Source organism: Balaenoptera ricei, chromosome 20 (genome assembly GCF_028023285.1).
Source record: "Balaenoptera ricei isolate mBalRic1 chromosome 20, mBalRic1.hap2, whole genome shotgun sequence".
In the NCBI taxonomy this organism is placed as follows: Eukaryota; Metazoa; Chordata; class Mammalia; order Artiodactyla; family Balaenopteridae; genus Balaenoptera; species Balaenoptera ricei.
The window spans coordinates 24,405,542-24,425,418 of NC_082658.1; the positions used below are offsets into that span (position 1 = coordinate 24,405,542).

A 19,877-nucleotide genomic window follows, 5' to 3' on the forward strand; every position below is an offset into this window, starting at 1 on the left:
ATAAGGGGGAGCCTCAAAGCAGGAAAGAGGCCTGTCAGAGTGAGGAAATGAGAAGAGGGGACTTCATTTTGAGGAGGGGATCCCTTTAGCACCATCCCCCAAAGGGGAAGGAAGAGGAGTGCTTGTGCTTGAGGGTGTTCCTGCTCCTTCCCCTCCTGGATCCCACAGAAGTCGCTGGGGAAGAGTGGGCGGGGGGCGACCAAGGGGCCAATAGAGGAAGCCAGCGTCGTCATGTTCCTCTCTTGGAGCCACATTCAGAGGGAGCTGGGGCGACAGCCCCAGAAATGGCCACATGGCAGACCCCTTCCTGCCTCTGTGGGTCCAGAGCAGAGAGGCCCCATCTGGCCTGGAATACCAGGGTCCTTCCAATGATGAGGCAGAATGGGTGACAGATGGGCTTCTTCCTGTTACCCAGGGAGACACCTAGCTCGCATTCTTTCCCGATTCTTGGTTTATCTCAAACCGTAAACTGCAGCAAAGAATCTGGCTTCAGGAGTACTCAGTCTGGGCCTAGAGTGGGCTGGGGGCAGGCCTTCATTGTCAACCCAAGACCTTTAGAAGCTTGGCTTCGAGTGCAAGGGCGAGGAAGGAAGTCTCAGCAGGAGTGGACAGACATCCTGGCTGTTGGAGGTAGGCGATGCTGGCTGCAGCCCCAGAGAGGGCTTACAGAGTTAGTGCCTTCCTCCCAAGCACTCTTCTTTGCCCTGAAAGCAGGAGCTCCAGGGGTTGAGGGCAGAGAAGTCTAATTATGGAGGTCTGCCTTGAATTTGTCACCTTGATTCTCAGGGCATGGCCCCAGATTTCCCACCTCCTGCAAAGGTGGCCCAGGGTTTGTTGAGGTGCACTTTGGCTTCCTTCCCGTAGGGTCTTATACCAAGGCCCAGCTCGGGGAGATTGTTGGAAGCGTCTCCATAGGCTAAGCGCTGTCCCTGCCAGTCCCCGCCAGTCCCCGCCAGTCCCCTGGAGAAGGCGGAAAGGGCAAGATGGAAGAGCGTGTTCCCTCCTATAGTGTTTCCCTGAGCAGGCAGGTGGCTGCTTCCTGGGGTGGGTGAGCAGAGCCATGGTTGGGTGGTAGTGCAGGCAGTGACCTTAGGGCCTCCTCATAGCTGGATGGCAGCTGGGAGAGGTAGAGCGAAGACATTACCCATTCCCTTACACACAACCCCCCCCCATCCCCCCCCCCCCATGCTCTTTCTTTGGACTTTGCTTTCTGTGTGTCCTCTCCCCCAGTGATGGTCCTTCCTGGAGACAAGTTGAATCTTAGAGCTGTTGGTTCCATGGAAGCTCTTCTGCCCAGTCTAAATCGCTTCCCTGGACTGGGGTCTGCCATCCTTTCCTCTACCCAAAGAGGTGAAGTGAGGCCTCTAGCCAAATCCTGGGGCTCGCCATCCGTAGTCCTTTCCTTGTCCCAGAGGCTCTGATTAGGCATTTACATACAGTAAAAAAAGTAATAAGGAAAAAAACTCAGTTCTCCCACTCAAGGCTGGGAGGGCTGAACATTCACCTACCTCTCTGCAGGCCCAGAGCCAGAAGCGCTGTGCAGTCAGCTGGTGCATCTGCTGCCGCCGGTCCTTCTTTTGAGCACTTTCATAGCTGGGCAGGCAAGCTGGCTCCCATAGGGATAGCTGGCGGCTGCTGCGTAGCCCCACACAATACCTCACCCCCCTGGGGATAGCCCTGTGACTAAGGGAGCCAGGCAGGCTTGTGCAGCTGTTCTCCAGCTTCCGTCTGGACCCTTTCCACCAGGATGAGCCTAAGATCAGGGTACCACACAGACTTCTCTCCAAGGAGTCTCTCTAGGCTTCCTCGCCTTCTTCCCCTAGCCACACTAGGCCCTGGCACACACCTCTCCCCCACGGTCCTCCCTCACCCGCATCCCCTGGGACTCTCAGCACCTTTCCACTGCCTGGACCTCGGTGGGGCATCCCATGGTGCTGAAGCAGGGAGAGGGGCAGTCCTGGGGATCATGAAGGATGACTCAGAGTGAAGCTCAGGGTTTAGGGTCAGCGAGCAAGAGAGCAGAACCCAAACCTTTCTTGTCCCCATGTCCTCCTCTCCCCATCTTGTTCTCTCCCTCCACCAGTCCAAGGCACAAAGCCCAGACCCTTAGCATTTCTGAAATGCACTCGGGTATAAAGAAATTCCACCCCTTTCTGGCCACTAGCTCATTCTTTCACAATCTGGCAGCCAGCTCTGATGACCCTTGTGGGAGAGTCAGAGAACACCTTCTGTCCCCACCTCTCCATCCTCTGTCTGGTGCTCAGAGTTGGGGTTGGAGCCTGGGGAGGCTGCAGGTCTGAAGATTTCTTTTGCTTTTTGTACCCAGCATCCCATGTGGTACCCCGTCCCTGGGAAGAGGACTGACAGTACGGTAGTCACCACCCACAGAAGTTGGCTCTGGGCTTTCCCCTGGGAGCTAGGAGCTTGTGGGCCTTGCTTGGAGAGCTGGGAAGACCATTGTCTTCACCAGCAGCTCCCAGTACTGGGTCCTGTTTCACAATGGCCAGAGAGGAGGCTGGCCAGGATGTTGCTCACCCTTTCCACACTACTTCCTTGGTCCAGAGGGAACCCAGACTGGAAGCTGCGGGTCCATAGAGTAGATCCAAAGGCCCCTTCCATACTGAGCAGAGAGCAGAGGACGTGGCAGCACTGGGGCTTCGCTGGTACAGCAGCACAACAGGATGGCCATGATAAAAACCAGCATGAAACTCTCCTCCCCCCAGAGGCACCAGGCATCAGAGGTTCAGCCTGGGCCTGGCAGGCACAGACCCATCTCACCTCCCCAGACTGAAATTCCACTCCAGAAGTTGAGCAGGAATGACCTGGCTGGGACTAGTATCAGCTTGACATGCAGGAGAAACGGGGGCAGGGAGCTCCCTTTTTGCTGCTGCATCAATTCCCTGTGGCAGAGATTTGTGAGGGAGGACAGAGCAGCTATATCCTATCTTCCTTCAGCCCAGGGAAGGAGTGATGTGTGTAAGGGAGTTTACAGAGGGACAGACTCAGGGAGGAGAAGGAGCTTGTGGCGGGGCAGACACCCTTAGAAACTGGATCTGAGGAGGCAGGGGAGGGAGGACTCGAGTCTGAAGTCAGACTCCTGGTGCCCAGACTCTGTTCTGCTATCGTAGACTGTAGCATCATAGAACACAGCAGGGAAGGGACCTCAGGGTTCATATACCAGCCAAACACAGCATTCTCCCCAAGTGGCTTGCTTTAGGTGACCCTATAGATGAAGAAGCTGGACTTCTGGCCTCTGGTGAGGAGCCAAGTGTGCATCTGCCCCAACTCTGAACTTGGGACAGCAGTGGGTACTCACCAGTGGCCACAACTATGTCTAGGAGGCTGTTCTCTGCGGTGATCTCTGCACAGGGAACAGCAGTGGCAGAGCGGTGCCAAGAAAGGGCAGTGGCCTTAAATGACCTTGAAGACAGCCACAGGAGGGGCTCCCACCCCCTCTGCCGGCCCCACCCACCATCCCCACAGGGCCAACCCTCAACCCAGGATCCCTGGCCCAGAGGAGCAGCTTCATTCAGAGCCATGGTATCTGTGAGCAGCTCTCCAGATTCTCAGCTTCTGCCCCTGCTTGTCCTGGCCAGTACCATGCCAGGACCTAGTGTCCCACAGATGGCACTCCACTCTGCAGGCCTGGCAGCCACGAGGGTCCCTCAACAACCTGCAGGAGAAGGGGTTGGCGGGAACAGGCTAGGCTTCTGCTAAACCCAGAAGACAGCCAGGGGGGCTCCCAGGTGACAGGACTCCGAGTGCCAACTGTCCTCTGGTCTTTGCTCCCATCTCTAACGGAACTGAGGTGTCCCTGGTTGTCCTGGAAACCAGGCACAAAATACAAAAGCCTCTCTCCCCAGGCTCTTCCCCTCCCTCCAAAGGAATTCTTGGGCAGCTCTGGGGGCCCAGGCCCCCTGCCCCCACCCCACTTCCGCCTGGCTGTTATCCCGGTTTTGACCCCAGGGGCCCAGCCATGGGAGGATTTCAAAGCCTCAAAAAGCTCAAGCCTCCAGGTTGAGCTAACCCTAAAGAGAGATGAGGGTAGGGGACACTGTCAGCCAGGAATTCAGTCCGAGTAGCTGCACTCACACTTGCCTCAGGACCTGGACAGGGAAGAGGATGGAGTCGTGAAGCCTACTCCTGGTCCCACGTTGCTTCTAACTCATGGGGCCAAGACAAACCAGCCAGAGCAGTGGGGCTGGGGCTGGACTTTAGTTTTCCTGCCAGCCTGCAAATTAGAATTGCCTGAGGGAGCTCTGAACCCACACCAGTGTTGGGTTGCCACCTCAGAGCAATTAACTCAGAACCCTCAGTCTGGATCCCCATCCACTGGGCTAAGCTCAAAATGGTCACAGCAGGTGACTGGGACCTGGTATAATAGGATGGGAGTGGCAGGGGCTGAAACAGAGGGCATGTCCCACCTAAGTTCCAAAAATAAGACTTTGGAAACAGTCGTGCTAGCCCAACAACAGCATAGCCACAGCCTGGGTTAAACCTGCTGGCTGGTCTGTGAATCCTTAGTCACCAGAGTCTAAATGCTCTATTTACTGCCTGTGCCTGATATGCTAAACCCAGTTATTAATTTTTTTTTAATCGATCTAAAGGCTGATGTAAAACAAAACAAAAAACTTTTAGAGAGCCAGATTAGAACTTCAGATGTTCTATAAAATAGGAGCCAGAAAAAAGCAATCATCTCAGCCCTTGAACCCAAACACTATTTCCTTGGAGTGCTTGCTGAACCCAAACACTATTTCCTTGGAGTGCTTGCTGTTAGCTCCTTCCTCGTTACCTGCCTTAGGAGAGCAGGAGAACGTAGTGAGAGTGGCGTGGAGTCCTCCTGCCTCCACCTGAAGCCTGCAGCCACCAACTAACAGCTTTGACTTTGGGTTCATCATTTCAGTTTCCTGGTGTGCTAAAGGAAAATAATAAAATTGCCTGCCTCAAAGGGCTGTGAGGATTAAATGAGATACTCCATGCAAGGTCAGCACAGTGGCTGAACAAACCGAAACCCCAACGCTGCCACTGGTGGTCAGGGGTGCCCTCTCCTGGCAACTTGAAAAACTTGACACATGGCAGCCTGGGCTGGAACTGAGCCCTTTGTTTCCCAAGCTGAGCTGACCGGGCCAGCGTGACTGGCTGATAGGGTGACTTTAAAGGTCTGAGAAACCTTTACCTTTGCTCCCACATTAAGTAAGGTGTGAAGGACTGATACTGAGCCATGGCTGACAACGGCGGAAAAGTGGGAGGGGAGAAAGGCCTTGAGAAATGGAGGGAGGCTGGACAAACCTTTCCAACGTGGCCCTCCCAGGTCCTAAGGCAGCGGCTAGGAACCCACGCCAGCACTGCTCCTGCTCGTAAATGGGGCAATGGTAACTACCAGGCCCTGGCTGGGATTGCCTCCTTCTTGAGGCTGCCCCGTAACTCAGAACCGGGCAGGAAACAGCGAGGGCTTCTGGGATGGGCCCTGGTGACTCCAAAGACGGAGAAGCAAGCCTCTGCCTTGGCCTGGCAGCAAGGGAGGAAGTGCCGGGTCAGGACTCTGAAGAACTGTCTCCTGCTGGCCCACTGGGTGACAATGAGGAAGTCTCTGAGCCTCTCTGGGCCTGTTTACCCCTCAGAAAAAGAGGGATCTGGATTAGATGGGTTCTTGTGTCCCTTCTAGCTCTTTGATGGATTCTAAACTGTTCCCACTCTGGGGGAATGAGACCTCCACCTTCTGCCAAAGTACCAGCCAAGACTTTTAGGAGAAGAGGGCCTAACAGTGATGGCTCTCTGACACCCAGGAGGAAAAACACAGAGGCTCAGTTGAGAGAGATAGAGATATATTTCTTCTGTTGCATATTTCAGACTTCACACTGAGCTTCAGGCACAATGCTACTCCAGGTTCTTCTGAGAGCCCTGGCAGAGTCTTCTTCCCATGCTGCTCAGGAGGGCTCGCCCCAGGCCCTGCTTGCAGTTCTGGGTACCTGGGAGACTCCGCAATGGTCTCAGTAGGCCCTGGTGCCCTGCTTTCCCATCAAGGGGCAGGGGATGCTGGAAAGCCCTAGAGCCAACCCCACCCCCTTTTCTATGGTCCCCTGGCTACAAGAGGAGAGGCTGACCCATTAGATTCCAGCTCTGCAGTGCTCCCCTAAATCACCTGTTCTCCAGGCCTCAGAGCCTGGCATAGCACTTGGACCCCTGCAGAGCCTCAGCAGTGAGCAGCACAGGCCAAGGCTGGGGGATGAGGCCCTGGAGAGCGAGGCAGGCCCAGCCTCCTCCAGAGCAGCAGCAGATGGGCTCGTCAGGCCCCTGCTCCCCAGAGCCATGGCCCACTTCCTGGGGCTGCTCCGAGCCCTATTGCACATCTTTTGTTTCCAGTTCATCCCCCCACTACCCATTTTTCTTAAAAAAAAAAAAAAAAAAATTAGAGGGGAAGGTGAGGAAGAGTGGCCTGTGGAAGCTGGAGCCCTTCGCCCCATGTTCCTGCCAACATCCTGGTCCCCAGCAGAGCCATTTGCGGTGGTAAATACTAAGCCCACCTTCCCTGCCGTCTACAGGTTCTTGATGGCTGACACAGGTGTACTGCCTGGGCCTCTGGTTCTTGCATATGAAGGGGACATCCCTCCATCGTCTGTAAGGTGCAATTCCCTGGGTCTTCCGGAGGCGCTGGCCGGGACCCTGCTACCTGAGTCGTCCATCTGCTTTGACAGGCCCCAGCTCTGATTTGGGGTCAGGGAATAGAGAGCTCCAGCTGGTCAGTCTGCAGAGCTCCAGGGAGGAACAGGTAGAGGGGCCCATGGCACACAGTCCGGCCACAGACCAGAAGCCACCTAGTTCCCCATCTGTCCAGGCCTCCAGCGCAGGGCCCGTGAGCTCCGCATGCAGCCGGGCAGCCTCCTCTGCGGGCTCTGGCTGAGGCAGGTTCAGGATGCCGCTGAGTCCCTGGAAACTCTGCTCCATATACTCGTTGTGGGGCGGCCCAGCGTGCAGCCAGCTGGCATCATCTGGGGGTATAGAGCAGGAGTAAGCATGCCCCGCCCAAATGATTCCATGAAGGCCAGACCCTGGGAGTCAGGTCTGGGCACCCCAGTTCCTGTCCCAACTCTACCACTGAGTCGCATCTTGCTGAGTGACTTTGGGCTAATCCACAGAATTTTCTGTGCCTGTAAAACTTAGTTTTATAAAATCAAGACAGTAATCCCTGAATTCCTGACTTGAGGATTAAATAAAACAGTGGGTTCAAGGCACCTTAGAAAGTAAGGTTACTTTCTGGTAATGGTCTGGTTTGTGTCACCCATGCCCCTTCTCAACCACCTCTAGTGGTTCCCAGAGCCCTCAGAAGCCTAGTACTCAGGCTCTCCAGCTGTGGCGCCCTGCTTACTTTGCCAGCCTTCCTTCCCACCACCCCCTGGCATCTTACTACCCTCCACCCTCTGTTCCCCTCACGCACCAGACACCTGCTAACTTTGTTCCCTCAGTTTAGAATACCCTTCTCTCTGTCTATAAAAATCCAGCTCCTTCAAGGCTCAGCTCCAATACCCTCCTGCTGTCAAGCTTGCCTCTCCCGCCCCGTCTCCTCCATCAGGCTATGAGTCCTAGGAGAGCAGGGCACAGCTTGCCTGTTCTGATCCGCCCCAGCCGCTGCCCCACCCTTGCACCCCGTCCTCCTCTGGGTTACCTCTGCTCTGACCCACCTTCTCTGTGATAGGATGTGGCTGGAAGAAGGAAACATCTACCTACTTATTGAGCGCCTACTATATACCAGCCACTTTTACCCACATACTCATTCCTAATATCTCCCAGGGGGTAGTTACTTGTACTAGGGCCCCCTTGCAGGAGCCTGCAGCCTATGCCTGTGTTCAGAGTCTGCTCTCTTATCCTCAGCCAAGTGGGTGGAGGGCCATGTGACCCTGCCCACCTGGCTACCGATGGACTGGGAGGATGGCCAATCAGATTTGCTGTCCTAAGAATGTGGAACCTGTAGACCAAGAGACCCTGGTCAGTCTCTGTTGTACTGAGAGGCCATGTATCAATATACTGAGAAACCAGAACCTGAGGCTGATACACAGAGCACAGGATGAGGGACAAGGTGGCCCCAGAGAGACAGAAAGCACCTCTGGGTCCCATTGGGACCTGAGTCATTTCCTAGGTTCTGTGGGGGAGAGCCCTGCATTTTTCCAATAATTTCCCCTTTTTCACTGGAGCTAGTTTGAGTGGATCTGTGTTCCATGCACCCAGGAGGCCTCTAACAGTTGTATTACTCTTACTTTACATGTAATAAGACTGAGGCTCAGGAAGGCCAAGTAATTTGCCAAGGATAAAAGCCTAATTAAAGTGTCAGAGCTGTGTTCAAGAGCCAAGTCTGCCTAACTCCAAAGCACCATACCACAGTGCAAGGCCCTGGGATGCTTACCGATGAATGATCAAGGCCACAACCCGTCCCCTTCCCCTACTCTGATGGTCAGCTTCTTGGGGTCACCTGTCTGGCAAATCCTATTCGGCCTGGCTCCTGGGCATCATTTGGAAACTAGATCCTTACCTTTCCTGAGAGGTAGTTTGCGGTTGAAGGTCAAGGGCAGCACGAGGAAGCGGGTCTCACCCAGGGGTTCCCAGAAATGAAGCAGTCGAACAGTCCAGGCCCCTGGCCGCAGGGGCCGGCTCAGTGGGGGCTTGTACTGCGTGACCTCGGTTTCCGCGTCTACCACGATGTCGTAAGATGTAGCCACCACATAGGTGGGATCGATCCACACCACAGTGGCTGTGAGGTTGGGGCCTCGGGCCCAGCGCTGCATGGCCACAGGCTCGTCCAGCGGCCCCAGCAACCCCCCAAAGTTCCGGAAAAGACGCTCTTTGGGGTCCCACTCGGTGCCAACCTGTAGGAAAGGAGGCAGCTGGGCAGGAGCCGAGGTAAAGTCCTCTCTACCTGCTGCTACCTCTAATTCCTGTGTGACCTCAGGCCAGTCACTGTCTCTTTCTGGTCCTCAGTTTCCCTCTCTGCAAAATGATGGGCTCAGACTAGGATTTCTTTACTAAGCTCTGAGATTCGTTCTAGGCTCCTGTTCTGACCTGCTCTGAAGTTTTGGGGGCAGTAAGGCAGAGATGAGGTTCGAAGCCCTGCCCAGAGACCATCCCCGCGCTAAGGAGACACTCAGAAGCCTAATCTTCTGGCCCGAATGGAATGTCCAAGTCCCTTTAGCAGAGAATCCCTGGAGTTTAGAAGACTGGGCTTGCATTGTAGTGGAACCAAAGTCCCCTCCCTGCTGACTGCATGTCCTCTGTGCATCCCAAGGCTGCCATCACTGGGAAAGAGGACCCGTGAATCCATTTCTGAAAGGCCTAACCCAGTCCTTAGCCCTCCCTTAGTGTCTGTCCCTCTCTCCCCACTACCCCGAGTCTTGCTGGGGGACAGGAGAAAGCAAGGGGAGGACCTGTCCCACCTCCAAACTCTGGAGCCGGCTGGCCTGGTCACTGCGCCCCAACAGCTTCAGCGACCCCTGGGGCATCAGCCACATCTCAAGCGTCTCTGCCGGCCCCTGGGCTGAGGGCTGCACCGCCTGCGTCACCAAGTAGCCCTGGAAATGGTCGTCATAGAAATACAGGTGCACGCTGGTCGGCAAGCCCCTGGGCTCAAACCTAAGAAGGTTCCAGCAGGGAGAAAGGGAGATGCCATCAGCACACCTGACTTGGCCTGGAGTCCCAGGGAGGGGGCGCTGGGGTGTCCCATCCCCAGGTGCTTTCTTTGCCCCAGATCTCATACCCACAGAGCCTATGTGCCTGGCTTTTGCCGCCTTTGTTTTGTTTGCATTTTTCCCTGCCTCAGACTGGGGGCTCCCTGGCGGCAGGGGCTGTCTCTTTCTGATTGGCCTCCTCGTAAGGCACTACACACTGGGGGTCTGCAAAATGTCAGAAGGAGGTCTCACCTGCAGAGTGGGCTGGCCTGTGGGGACGCAGCGGTGGCGGCGTGGCGCAGGCTGAGGCGGGCGAAAGCGGTGTAAGCAGTGAGCATGACATCACTGAGCCCACTGGGGCCATCGGCCACGTCATAGGTGTTCTCCCAGTAGGCCTTGAGGGCTGGAGTGCCGGGGGGGTAGCTGCCATATAGGTGGAAGTCCAGGATTTCCAGTACCTCCTGGTTCACAGTCGACTCAAACTTCCTGGCGAAGAAGGTGGGTCTGGAGACTTGCTGGAGCGAAGAGGGAAGGAGGGTGAAGGGGTCTGGAGGTCCCAGAGAGCACAGCAGGGGAGGCGCCCTTCCCGGCACTGCCTGGAGATCAGCCTCCCAGGGCCTTTCCTGCTGCCAGTGTAGCCCCCGACCCCTGAGGGCTGCTCCCAGCGAGGGGCCCCCCGATTCTCTGCTTGGACCACCTTGGATCATTTCTGACTGGAAAGCACCTGGCGAAAGCTGGGGTGAGGCCCTATCACGGGGCAGAGATTGGGGGTCACAGGGAAGCACCTGCAGCCGCAGGAAGTCCTGTGGCTTGAAGTCGTTGGGGGAGCAGCCGCACCAGTCCACGATGTGCTTGTACTGGCACTTGCAGCCCAGCTTGCGGTTCCAGTTGGTGACCCGCAGGTTGTTGTCCACGAGGCTCTCGCAGGCTGGGCTGTTCTCCAGCACCGTGTGGAAGAAGGACTGCGGGTGGCAGGGCAGGGTGGAGGGTGAGCTGGGGCACCCACCACGCGCCCTCTTGGCCTGGGTGCGGGCCCGGTCACCCACCTCGGCTGGGAGCAGCGTGTACGTGTAGAACTGACGTAGCTGGGCCACAAGCGGGTCGTCTGTGTACACCACATACTCCACAAAGCTGCGCGTTAGCACGAACCAGTCAGAGCCGCCATCCACCACGATGCCCGCTGGGATCTGCCGCTCGCCCAGACGCCACATGTGCGAATCGCACTCATGGAAGAGCCGGTCCAGGCCCTGTTTCTTGATGAACCTGTGGCAGGCAGATGGGCCCGTGGCTGAGGGTTTTGCAGGGTGGGATCCAGGCTCTCATCCTTCCAGGAACTAGCGCTCCTTAATCTGTGATTGGTTTGGAGGTTTTGCAACCCAAGGCTGGGGCCACAGAGCCCCCCTGTGTGGGAGGGCTTGTGGCAAGACCCCAGGACCAGGGCCTCCTCCTCCACCCCCTCACCTGGAGTTGTCCCGGCCATGCGACTTGAGGAAATTCTTGTCCCGGTTCTTGGACAGGAAAGCTACCAGCTCCTCATTGGTCCTGGAGAGGAAATGGGATGTGGGTAGTGTGTGTGACAGTGGCTCAGTCACTGGCCCAGAGTGACTTTACTCCTTGGCCCCTTCCTTTCTCACCGAGAGTCGTCCTGACCAAGTGACCTACTCCAGGTTGATGCTCTGGGGTGGTGGGCATCTGAGGCCCCTGAGGAAGACCTCCCCATCCTTCTTCCACCCCTTGCTGTCTGACCCATGACCCCCAGTACAGACCTCTGGCTCCTCCTCCTCCCCATCTCTTGTCACTCTCAATCCTCACATCATCTTTCACCAACTCCTCCCCTAAAACATTGCTGGGGCCAAGGGACCACGCCTGAGCTATGCAGATCCCAGAATGAGGCTTGGGGGAGGGAAGGAGTCCATCAGGACCCTTGAACCCCGAGTGCCTTGACGTGCCCCCCTCCCATCTTCAGGGCTCATAGCACCACCCCACACCTGGTCGGGTAGTCAGTGGCACTGAGGTTGATGAAGAAGTCCCAGGCCCAGTCGGGCACCTCCAGCAGGTCCTGCATGCTCCGCAGATACATCCTCAGCAGGCTGGCCCCGCCCCAGATGGTGACCATGCGCCAGGGCGTCACCCGCACGTTATCATACTGCCGGGCCAGCTCTACCACCTCTCGGTGCAGGTAGTTGGAGCGCTGTGGGAAGTGGGCAGGTGGTGGTGGAAACTCAGCAGTGGAAGATGGACCCCCAGCATGACAACCTTCCCACTCCGCCCCACCCCAGAGCACAGTACAAGTGTCACAGAATGGAGAGAGCACAGGCCAGGGCTCCAGCTCTGAAGCAGCCATGTCACCTGGTGCTGGCTGCTCCCCCATCCTGTTCCCCTACCTCTGGGCACCCGAGCAGGTCTGAGACACTGTCTGTCTATGACCTTCTGAGTCTCTGCTCTACTTGCTCAGATGCCCTTGGTCTCCCCGGCCACAGTAGGTACCTTGTCCACGTGGATATAGAAGAAGTGCTGCTCGTGGTAGACAGCCTTGAGGAGACGCTTCAGCTGGCGGACGGCGCGGCCATGGACCACCAGCATGTAGGCGATTCGTACTGGGGGGCCATCCGCGGGCTGCTGGGCCTGAACGTCGTCCCACTGGATGCCGGGGCTCATCTTCCCTGAGAGCAGAGAACAGGGGCATCGGTAAGGTCTGGCCCCAGGTCACAGGGTGGAGGCAAGACGGGAAGAGGGGGCTGCCTGCCTTCCAAAGGAGGAACCCTGCACTTAGAGCCCGCTGCTCCTAGGCCCCAGCTCCACCTCTGCCACTTAGTGCACTCGTCACCCAACTTGGGCAGCAAGGTGAGCCCCTCTGAGCTTTCATCCCTGAGAAATGGAGGTGAGGATCCACGCCATGCCCCCTCCCGGGCTGCCACCTCTCTGCCCATGCCTGTCTCTTACCAGGCCGCTGGCAGTGCCGGGGCACAGCCTTGGGCATGAGGCTCCCGGCCTGGTGCAGGCACACCACGTTGGCAATCTCCTGCTGGCACTGCTTGGAGCTGGCCCGGGCCAGTGCAGACAGAGCGTCCTTGCCCACGATCTCGCACTTGGGTGTGAAGCTGTTGTCTGTGGGCTGGGGGGCGCCCTCCACACTCCCTGTGTCTCCATGTGGGAAGCCAGCCACCCCAACCAGCGCCTCCCCGGCCGCTGCCCCACTCAGGTTCTGGCGGCCTGGGGCCTCTGGGGGCGGGGTGGGGGGGATCCGCCGGCTGATTCTGTGCCGGCTGGTTACTGCCCGTACCACCTTGGCCACGGGCATGCCGGGGCTCTCAGCACGGCCCCGCCAGCGCCCATGCTTTCTGCCCGCGCCGCCCCGCCGCCCAGCTGAACTGTCTGTGTCCTTGGAGCCCTCACCGGGGTCTAGCGGCCGTGGCTTCTTCTGCCTTCCTTTCTGTAAAAGATAGGCAGACACAAGTCACTGGGACAGTCACTCTCCTCCAGCTCCTTCAGCTTCCTGCTGGGCCTCAGGCCTAGAAGCCCCTGCCACCCTTGATCTAGAAAAGCACTGTTTGCCTGAGGACTCTGCACAAACAGCACTTCTGCTGGGAGGCCTCCCTGACCAGCCAGCGGAGGAAATGTCGCCCTCCCGCAAGGCACCATCGCACCCACGTCCCCACGATCACACAGATCACAGGGCACTGAATCTCTTTTGTGCTTTGGATTCAGATACCACTTTCTTTTTCAGCAACTATGAAAATGAATATCCACATATATCATAAGAGAAACATGCAAAGACCCTGCAGACAAGAGTGTCCACCTAGCACTCCCACCCGGGCCTGACTGGGAAGAGACGGTGCTCTTCAGAAGGAAAGCATTCTACTGACTACAGTATTACTGCGTGGGAGTGCTGAGGCCACAACAGAGCAAAGGGGTCTTGCCTGGTGGGGAGGGAAGAGGTGAAATCTGAGACCCCATTACTGGTCAGGTTCTCTGGGAAGCAGAGACCAAGAGAGAGTCAGAGTGCAAGAGATTCACTGGGGGGTGGGGGGTCACCCCTGGATGATGAGGAAGCAGGAGCAGGAAGCAGCAGGGAAAGCCTTCAGATAGCCAAGCCGGCCTGACATCTGTGCAAAGAGGGGGAAGGAAGAGCTTGAGACGACAGCTCGGCTTCCCATCTAGTGGGAAGCTCCAGGGCAAAGACAGCCTAGAGATGGGAGCCGTGGTACCACTGCTGGGGGTGGCCCAGGAGGTGCCTGGCCATGGCTGGACGGCTGAGGCAGAGCCTGAAGGCACCTGCAGCTGCAGGCTGGCAACTCACTGCTCCTTGTGGCAGGGTCTCTCTCGAAGGGAAAGCTGAGTGCTGCGCCTCAGTATCTCCACCCCTGCTTCCTGGCTCCTACAGCCTCTTCTCAAACCCAGGCACTTCCCTAACGGTCCGGTCACACTTGAAAGTGTGTATACCCACCCTCTTCCCAGCTCTCCCTGTTCCCCTTTTGTGACGCCCCCCCCCCCAACTTCCCTGCCTGACCAAATCCCATCCATCTTTCAAGATCCAGCCCTGAGTCTCCTTGTGTGAAGCCATCCCATTTGCTCCAGGGTGGGACGTTCTTCTACCCAACCAACTCCTTGGGGAGAGGCTGTCATTTCAGCCCCATTACCCCAGTGCCCGGCGGAGTAGCTGGCACATAGGATGTCTGGTTGGTGTCAGGTGGATGAAACACGGAAAGGATGGAGGAGTGAAAGGCACTGTGTGACTACTCTGAAGTCACCAGAGCTCCCTGCCCAGCTCTGCCACTCCCCCACAGTTACCTACCTTCTCTGAGCAGGTTCCCTCAGCTTTAAAATACAGGAGGGAAGTGTGAGTGTCCAATGAGATAGAGCATGAGATAGTGCAGCTAGAAAGAGCTGGCGCCACCAGCTGTCCCCTTCCTCTCTCAACACTCTCTGTGCAAGTCCTCTTCTGGCCTGGCCTTCCAGCAGCATGACTCACTGGCCCACAGCCTCTGAAGCACCCTCCTCCCTCAGCTTCCAGGATGCCCTCCTGGTGTTTCCCTGGTGTGGCCTCCGTGGCCACTCCTTATCAGTCTTCTTGGCCGACCCTTCCTTATCTCCCAAGGCCACCCTGGGGCCTTGCCTTGTCCTAGGTCCCCAGGTGACCTCATTCAGTCTCCTAACTCCATCCACTCCCAGATTTCTCTCTCTGTTCTGGAGCGCTCCCTTGAACCTTCAAATGTCTAAATGTCAGCCTTCTTGATGCCTCCCTTGGGAGCTTGACAGACCTATCAACCCACAAATCCAAAAGCGAACTCCTGATCTTCCCCCGATAGGCTCCTTCTTCAGTCTTCCCCATATCAGTTAATGACCTCTCCATCCTTCAAGTCTCTCAGGCCAAAAACTTAGGGGCGTCACTTCGACTCTTGTTTCCCTCACACTCCACCATCAGTACCTCCTGTTGGGGCTCCCTTCAAAGCACATCCAGAATTTGACCACTTCTCACTGCCTCCATCATTACCACCCCTGCCTGGAAGCCCTGCTCTTACTCTGGTTTCCTAGGGTCCACTCTCATCACAGCAGCCAGTGTTTCCTTTAAAACAAGTCCCATCTCCCCACTCCTCTGCTTGAAACCACCCACAGTTCCCCCTCTGAGGACAAAGCCCATGAACCTACAAAGGCGATGTGAGCTGTGTCTGGCTCCCCCGCCTCTGCTCCTCCCTCCTCTGACCTCACCTACTACCCTCTCCTCAGGCTCACTCTCCTCCAGCCTTAATGGCCTTCTCCACGTCTCTCCATCCCACCTGGCATTCACTGTCCCCTGTGCCTGGAATGCTCTCCCCTAGATGTCCCCACAGCCCCTGCCTCCAATTCCTTGCTCAGGTGGCATCTTCTCCGGAAGGCCCCCCCTGTCCACTGTATTTACAACTCCAGCTCTCCCTCAGCCTCCACTTTGTTTCTCCCATAGCACTTATTACCTTCTCTCATCCTATAATGTATTTACATGTATAAATGTATATTGTGTTATTCTATGTCTCTCCCGTTACAAGAATGTAATGTCCACGAGGACAAAGCTTTTTGTGGTTTTGTTCAGTGATGTATTCCTAGAGCCCAGAAGAATGTCTGGCAATGGGAGACACGATATATATATATGTATATTTTCTTTTTAAAAAATTTTTGGCAGCGCCGTGCAGCTTGTGGGATCCTAGTTCCCCTACCAGGGATGAAACCTGTGCCCTCAGCAGTGGAAGTGCAGAGTCCTAACCACTGGACCGCCAGGGAATTCCCTCAATAAATATTTGTTGAATGAATGAATTTATGAATGAGTGAATGAATGAAAAGCTCTTGGCATAGGCTCAGCATTCAGTAAATGCTGTCATCCTTACTATTATTATTAATGGAAGGAGAATAGGAAAGAGTCAAACGTGAAGTCAGGAGAGAAGCAAAGGCCTTCAGATACTTTGGACCATCGGTTTGAATTTTCCCTGTCCCTCCCCTCCCTAGGACCTCCCTCTCCTCCTCTGTCAGAGCACGGCAAGTGCCTTAGGGCCAGGGCCCCACCCCTACCCTGGCACCCCAGCCTTCTGTGCCTGGCACCCAACCAGCCCTCTTGGGAGGTGCCCAGTGAGAGCCAGGGGTGTCTATCTCCATCTGAGAAGAGATATCTGCAAAGGCGAGGGCAGGTGGGGAGGAACCAGCAGATCCCAATCTGTTACCCACATTGGGGAGGGCACCCTGGACTGGAAAGCCCTCAGGAAAAGTGGCTGCAGCCCCACTGAACTGAGCATACATCAGCCTGGTGATGTCGGACCTGGCCACACAGCGGGCAGAGGAAGACATTCTCACGCTTAGGTGGGTGGAGATGGCAGAGGAGCTGTGGGCTCTCAAGATGGAAGTCAGAATCAGCGAGTGAGGAAGCTGGTCAGGAGGGCAGGGCACAGGGCCAGGCCCGCTGTGGTGGAGGATAGGATGTGGGAAGAGATGGGCATGTTGGTGCCCTGCACTGCAGCAGGGAGCTGGCTGACCCTGAGAAGGACAATCCCAGAGGGGGCTGGGGGACCAGAAGGCAGCAGTGAGGAACTGGGAGGGGGGCTCCTGGTGGTCGGCCAGCCCCCACCACATATAAACACCCCAAGAGTGTTTATATGTGCAGCAGCAGGTCCCATATTTGTGCCCCTAGAGGAGCTGCCCCCAGTCACCCCTGAGGTCAGAGTCCCCTCTAATTACTGAGGATGGGGACTGGCCCTAAGACACCTGCCTGGAGGAAGTCTGGCCTCCGAGGCCCCCTCTCCCCACTGAGGAGGAATTCAAAGTTCTCTGCCATTTCCTGGCTCTGCAGCTTCTCCTTGGAATCCTTCTCTGGGCCATGGAGACAGAGAATACAGCAATGCTTATCCCACACCCCACCACTTTGGACTTCTCAGACTGCGTTTAAAGTAAGCGGTGAGACAATGTTTGTGAAAGCTTTGAAAACCATAAAATGGCTCTTTGGATGTTAATGGTCATCTCTGGTCTCCAGTCTAGCCCTCACAGATGGGCAGAGTGTTCCTCTTAAATGCACATCTCACCCATCGCTGCTTAGACCCCTTTAGTTTAGAGCCACTTAGAATAAAACCCCAGCCCCTTACTGCGGGCTCTAGGATGTGCCCTGGACTAACTCTTGAACCTTCTTCCAGGGATCGCACCATACCCTCCTTTCCATTCCTTGAAGGCACCCAGCTAAGCCCATTCTCCTCAGGGCCTTCTGCCTGAACTCTGCCTACCTCTTCCCCAGGCTGACTGGGTCTTTCAACTCACAGGCCCATTCCTGCAGAAGCCTTCCCCAACCACCTATCTAAACCAGCCCTCTTGTTATTGAGTTTCCTTTTCACTGTCAGTCTCTCCTTGTCTGCCCACGAGGGCCGAGACCTCGTCTGGTATATTTATTTCTGTATCCCCAGTATTAGCACAGTGCCTGGTATGAAGGAGGACTTAATAAATATTTGTTGAATGAATGACTGACTGACTGAATGAATGAATCCCTGTTACCACTGTGCAGTATTGAAATAATAATAAGAGTTATTTACTGATGATTTAGCATGGGCCAGCAACTCCTGCAAATACTTCACAGGCATCACCCAACGAGAGAGGTGCTATTATTGCCCCCATCCTTGGGGCGCGGATACTGATGAGGATGCAAAAGAGGTTAGGCGATTTGCCAGTGGTCACACCACTTACCAGTAGCAGCGCTGGAATAGGACATAGGATGGTGAAGTGGGATGGTCCAACTGAGGTGGCTGCTGAAGGGGTCCAAGCCCCAATGGCTGCTTGGACTACACAGCCTTTAGGTCATCAAGGATCTTTTTCCCATTCTAGTCCAGGGATTCCCCTATCAGGTTCTGCTAGGAAGCTGGAGGAGGAGGTGCGGAGGCAGGATCCTAAGCACTCTACTGCACCAGTTCTCCACCCCAGGCTGGAGGCAGGGCAGCAGGGACCTTGAGGCCTGGACAATCTCTCATCCCATCCAGAGATTTGTTTCTGGGAAGCCTCTGATGCTTTGCCATGCCCCTCCCCAAAGTGCTCACTGGCCTCTGCTCACATATTCCAGGGTCAGAGGGCTCCCTAACTCCTTGGCAGCCCTCTCCATCTTAGAATGTCTCATCTGCCCAAAAAATCTTCATACACTCTCTTCCCCTTCCTGCTACTTACTGGACCACAAAGAACAAGCTCACGCCCTTCGGATGTCACAGAGCCAGCCTCCCCCAACCCCAACCTCAGCTCCTTTTGGAGTTATGGTCTCATGTGACTCTGTCCCAGCTCCCTTCACCATCCGAGTCTCTTGGTTCTCCCAAAAAAAGGCAAAAGCAGCAATTCTCCCAGTCTCCACACCAGGCCTTCCAGACCGCCCATATGCAGGAAGGGGAGGAGGACATCAGGGCTCCCTTGGCCTTCACCCTGCCAGGTGGAGAGGCCCAAGAGGACGGGGCAAGCAGAGTGTCTGGCTCAGAGCCCTAGAGGCACCAGAACCAAGGGGTGGGGGCAGGGAAGCCCTGTCATCTGGCCCACAGCTTAGGGCCAGGGTTTGGCCTATCCTCTCCAACCTTCCAGGATGGTCTCAGACACCACTGGACCCTCCTGACCACACTGGGGAAGACATGTCTGGGCCTCCAGCTGAAACCACATCAGCCAAGAGTGAGTGAGACCCTCAGAGCAAGGACCTGGGGATTAAGCAAGATGGGGTTTGCCCCTGCTCCAGGGCCTGGGGTTCTGCTAAACCAGCTGCTGCTGTCCCCATTCCCTTAGAGTCAGAGGGGGCGAGTCCCCAATTCCCTAATGTCCTGAGGCCCCCTCACCAGCTCAATTCCCCTGCCATCCTCTCCTGAAGACCCATGCAGGTTCTTCAGACCCTTGGCTGAGGAAGCCACGTCTCAGGGACACTCCAGTTCTCTCCCTCGGGGTCACTCCCTCTCTCCTCAGTTGCCACACTGAGTTCCACCCCCAGGCTCCACTTCTTCACTGGCTACTGCCCCTGAGGGGCTGCTGGGCGCGGTTGCCCGGGGTCCCTCGGCCCCGGTCCTCCGACCACGGCGCGCACACTCCCGCCCCCTCCCAACTTCAGAAAGTTTGTCCTGGGGCTCCCCACCTCCGAGCAAGCTCGGGCCCAGCCCCGCCTCCCGGCCCCGCTCCCCCCGCACCCGCGCCTGACCTTCACTGCTCCCCGGGCTGCAGACCACCCCACCAAGACCCGCTCCTTCCGCCCCGGGCCCCTGCCGGCCCGCGGCCCGGTCCTCCGGGTCACGCACAGCCGCCGCGCGTAGGCCCCCGGGCCCGCCTGGGAACCGGGCTCCAGGGGTCCGAGGCCCCGACCCAGGCGGCCGCCCGCGCGCGACACGCAAGCGGCCCGTGCCCCACTTCCCCGGCCGGGGCCGCCCGCATCCCCGCCAGGACCCCGCGCGCCCCCGCGCCCGGCCTGCCCGCCTGCCCGCCCGGCCGTCGTAGCACCTCGCCCGGCTCGTCGTCCTCCAGGACGCTGAAGCTCCACACCACCAGGCCCTGCAGCAGCAGAATGGCCAGCGCCGTGGCAATCGCCAGCTTGTAGCGCCGCACAAGCTTCTGCACCCGCACGCTCGCCACCATCTTCCTGCCCGGGCCGAGGGGCGCGCGCCCAGCCCTGCAACCCGGCCGCGGGCGCGCGCACGGGCTCGGGCCGAGCCGGCTTCCCCCAAGCAAGGAGCGCCTGGCGCGCGCCGGGGCGGGGCGGGGGCGGGGCCC

General features: G+C 57.0%; 1 protein-coding gene across 2 annotated transcripts; it reads right to left on the reverse strand.

Annotated features, from left to right (window-relative positions):
* Positions 1-5,808: 5,808 nt before the first annotated feature.
* Positions 5,809-19,817, reverse strand: XYLT2 (xylosyltransferase 2). Of its 2 annotated transcripts, none has more exons than XM_059907580.1 (11): positions 19,608-19,817; positions 13,050-13,086; positions 12,141-12,316; positions 11,642-11,844; positions 11,115-11,195; positions 10,700-10,916; positions 10,439-10,615; positions 9,906-10,168; positions 9,423-9,618; positions 8,525-8,858; positions 5,809-6,989 (listed from the first exon to the last, which is right to left on the reverse strand). In XM_059907580.1, exons 1-11 carry the CDS (start codon positions 19,740-19,742, stop codon positions 6,667-6,669), a joined length of 2,142 nt encoding a protein of 713 aa, XP_059763563.1. In that variant the 5' UTR covers positions 19,743-19,817; the 3' UTR covers positions 5,809-6,666. The 2 variants fall into 2 exon arrangements, with proteins under 2 accessions (XP_059763563.1, XP_059763562.1); XM_059907579.1 differs by having other exon boundaries at positions 12,597-13,086; positions 19,608-19,816.
* Between the last annotated feature and the right edge of the window lie 60 nt (positions 19,818-19,877).

Bases quoted from the DNA above. Each gene is read 5' to 3' on its own strand.
- XYLT2 (XM_059907579.1), bottom strand. From the start codon at position 19,742: ATGGTGGCGAGCGTGCGGGTGCAGAAGCTTGTGCGGCGCTACAAGCTG. The intron at 9,619-9,905 runs GTGAGACCTCCT...GAACCTTCTTAG, and splicing joins CAGGCCAGCCCACTCTGCAG to GTTTGAGCCCAGGGGCTTGC. The intron at 6,990-8,524 runs GTAAGGATCTAG...CTATACCCCCAG, and splicing joins CAAACTACCTCTCAGGAAAG to ATGATGCCAGCTGGCTGCAC.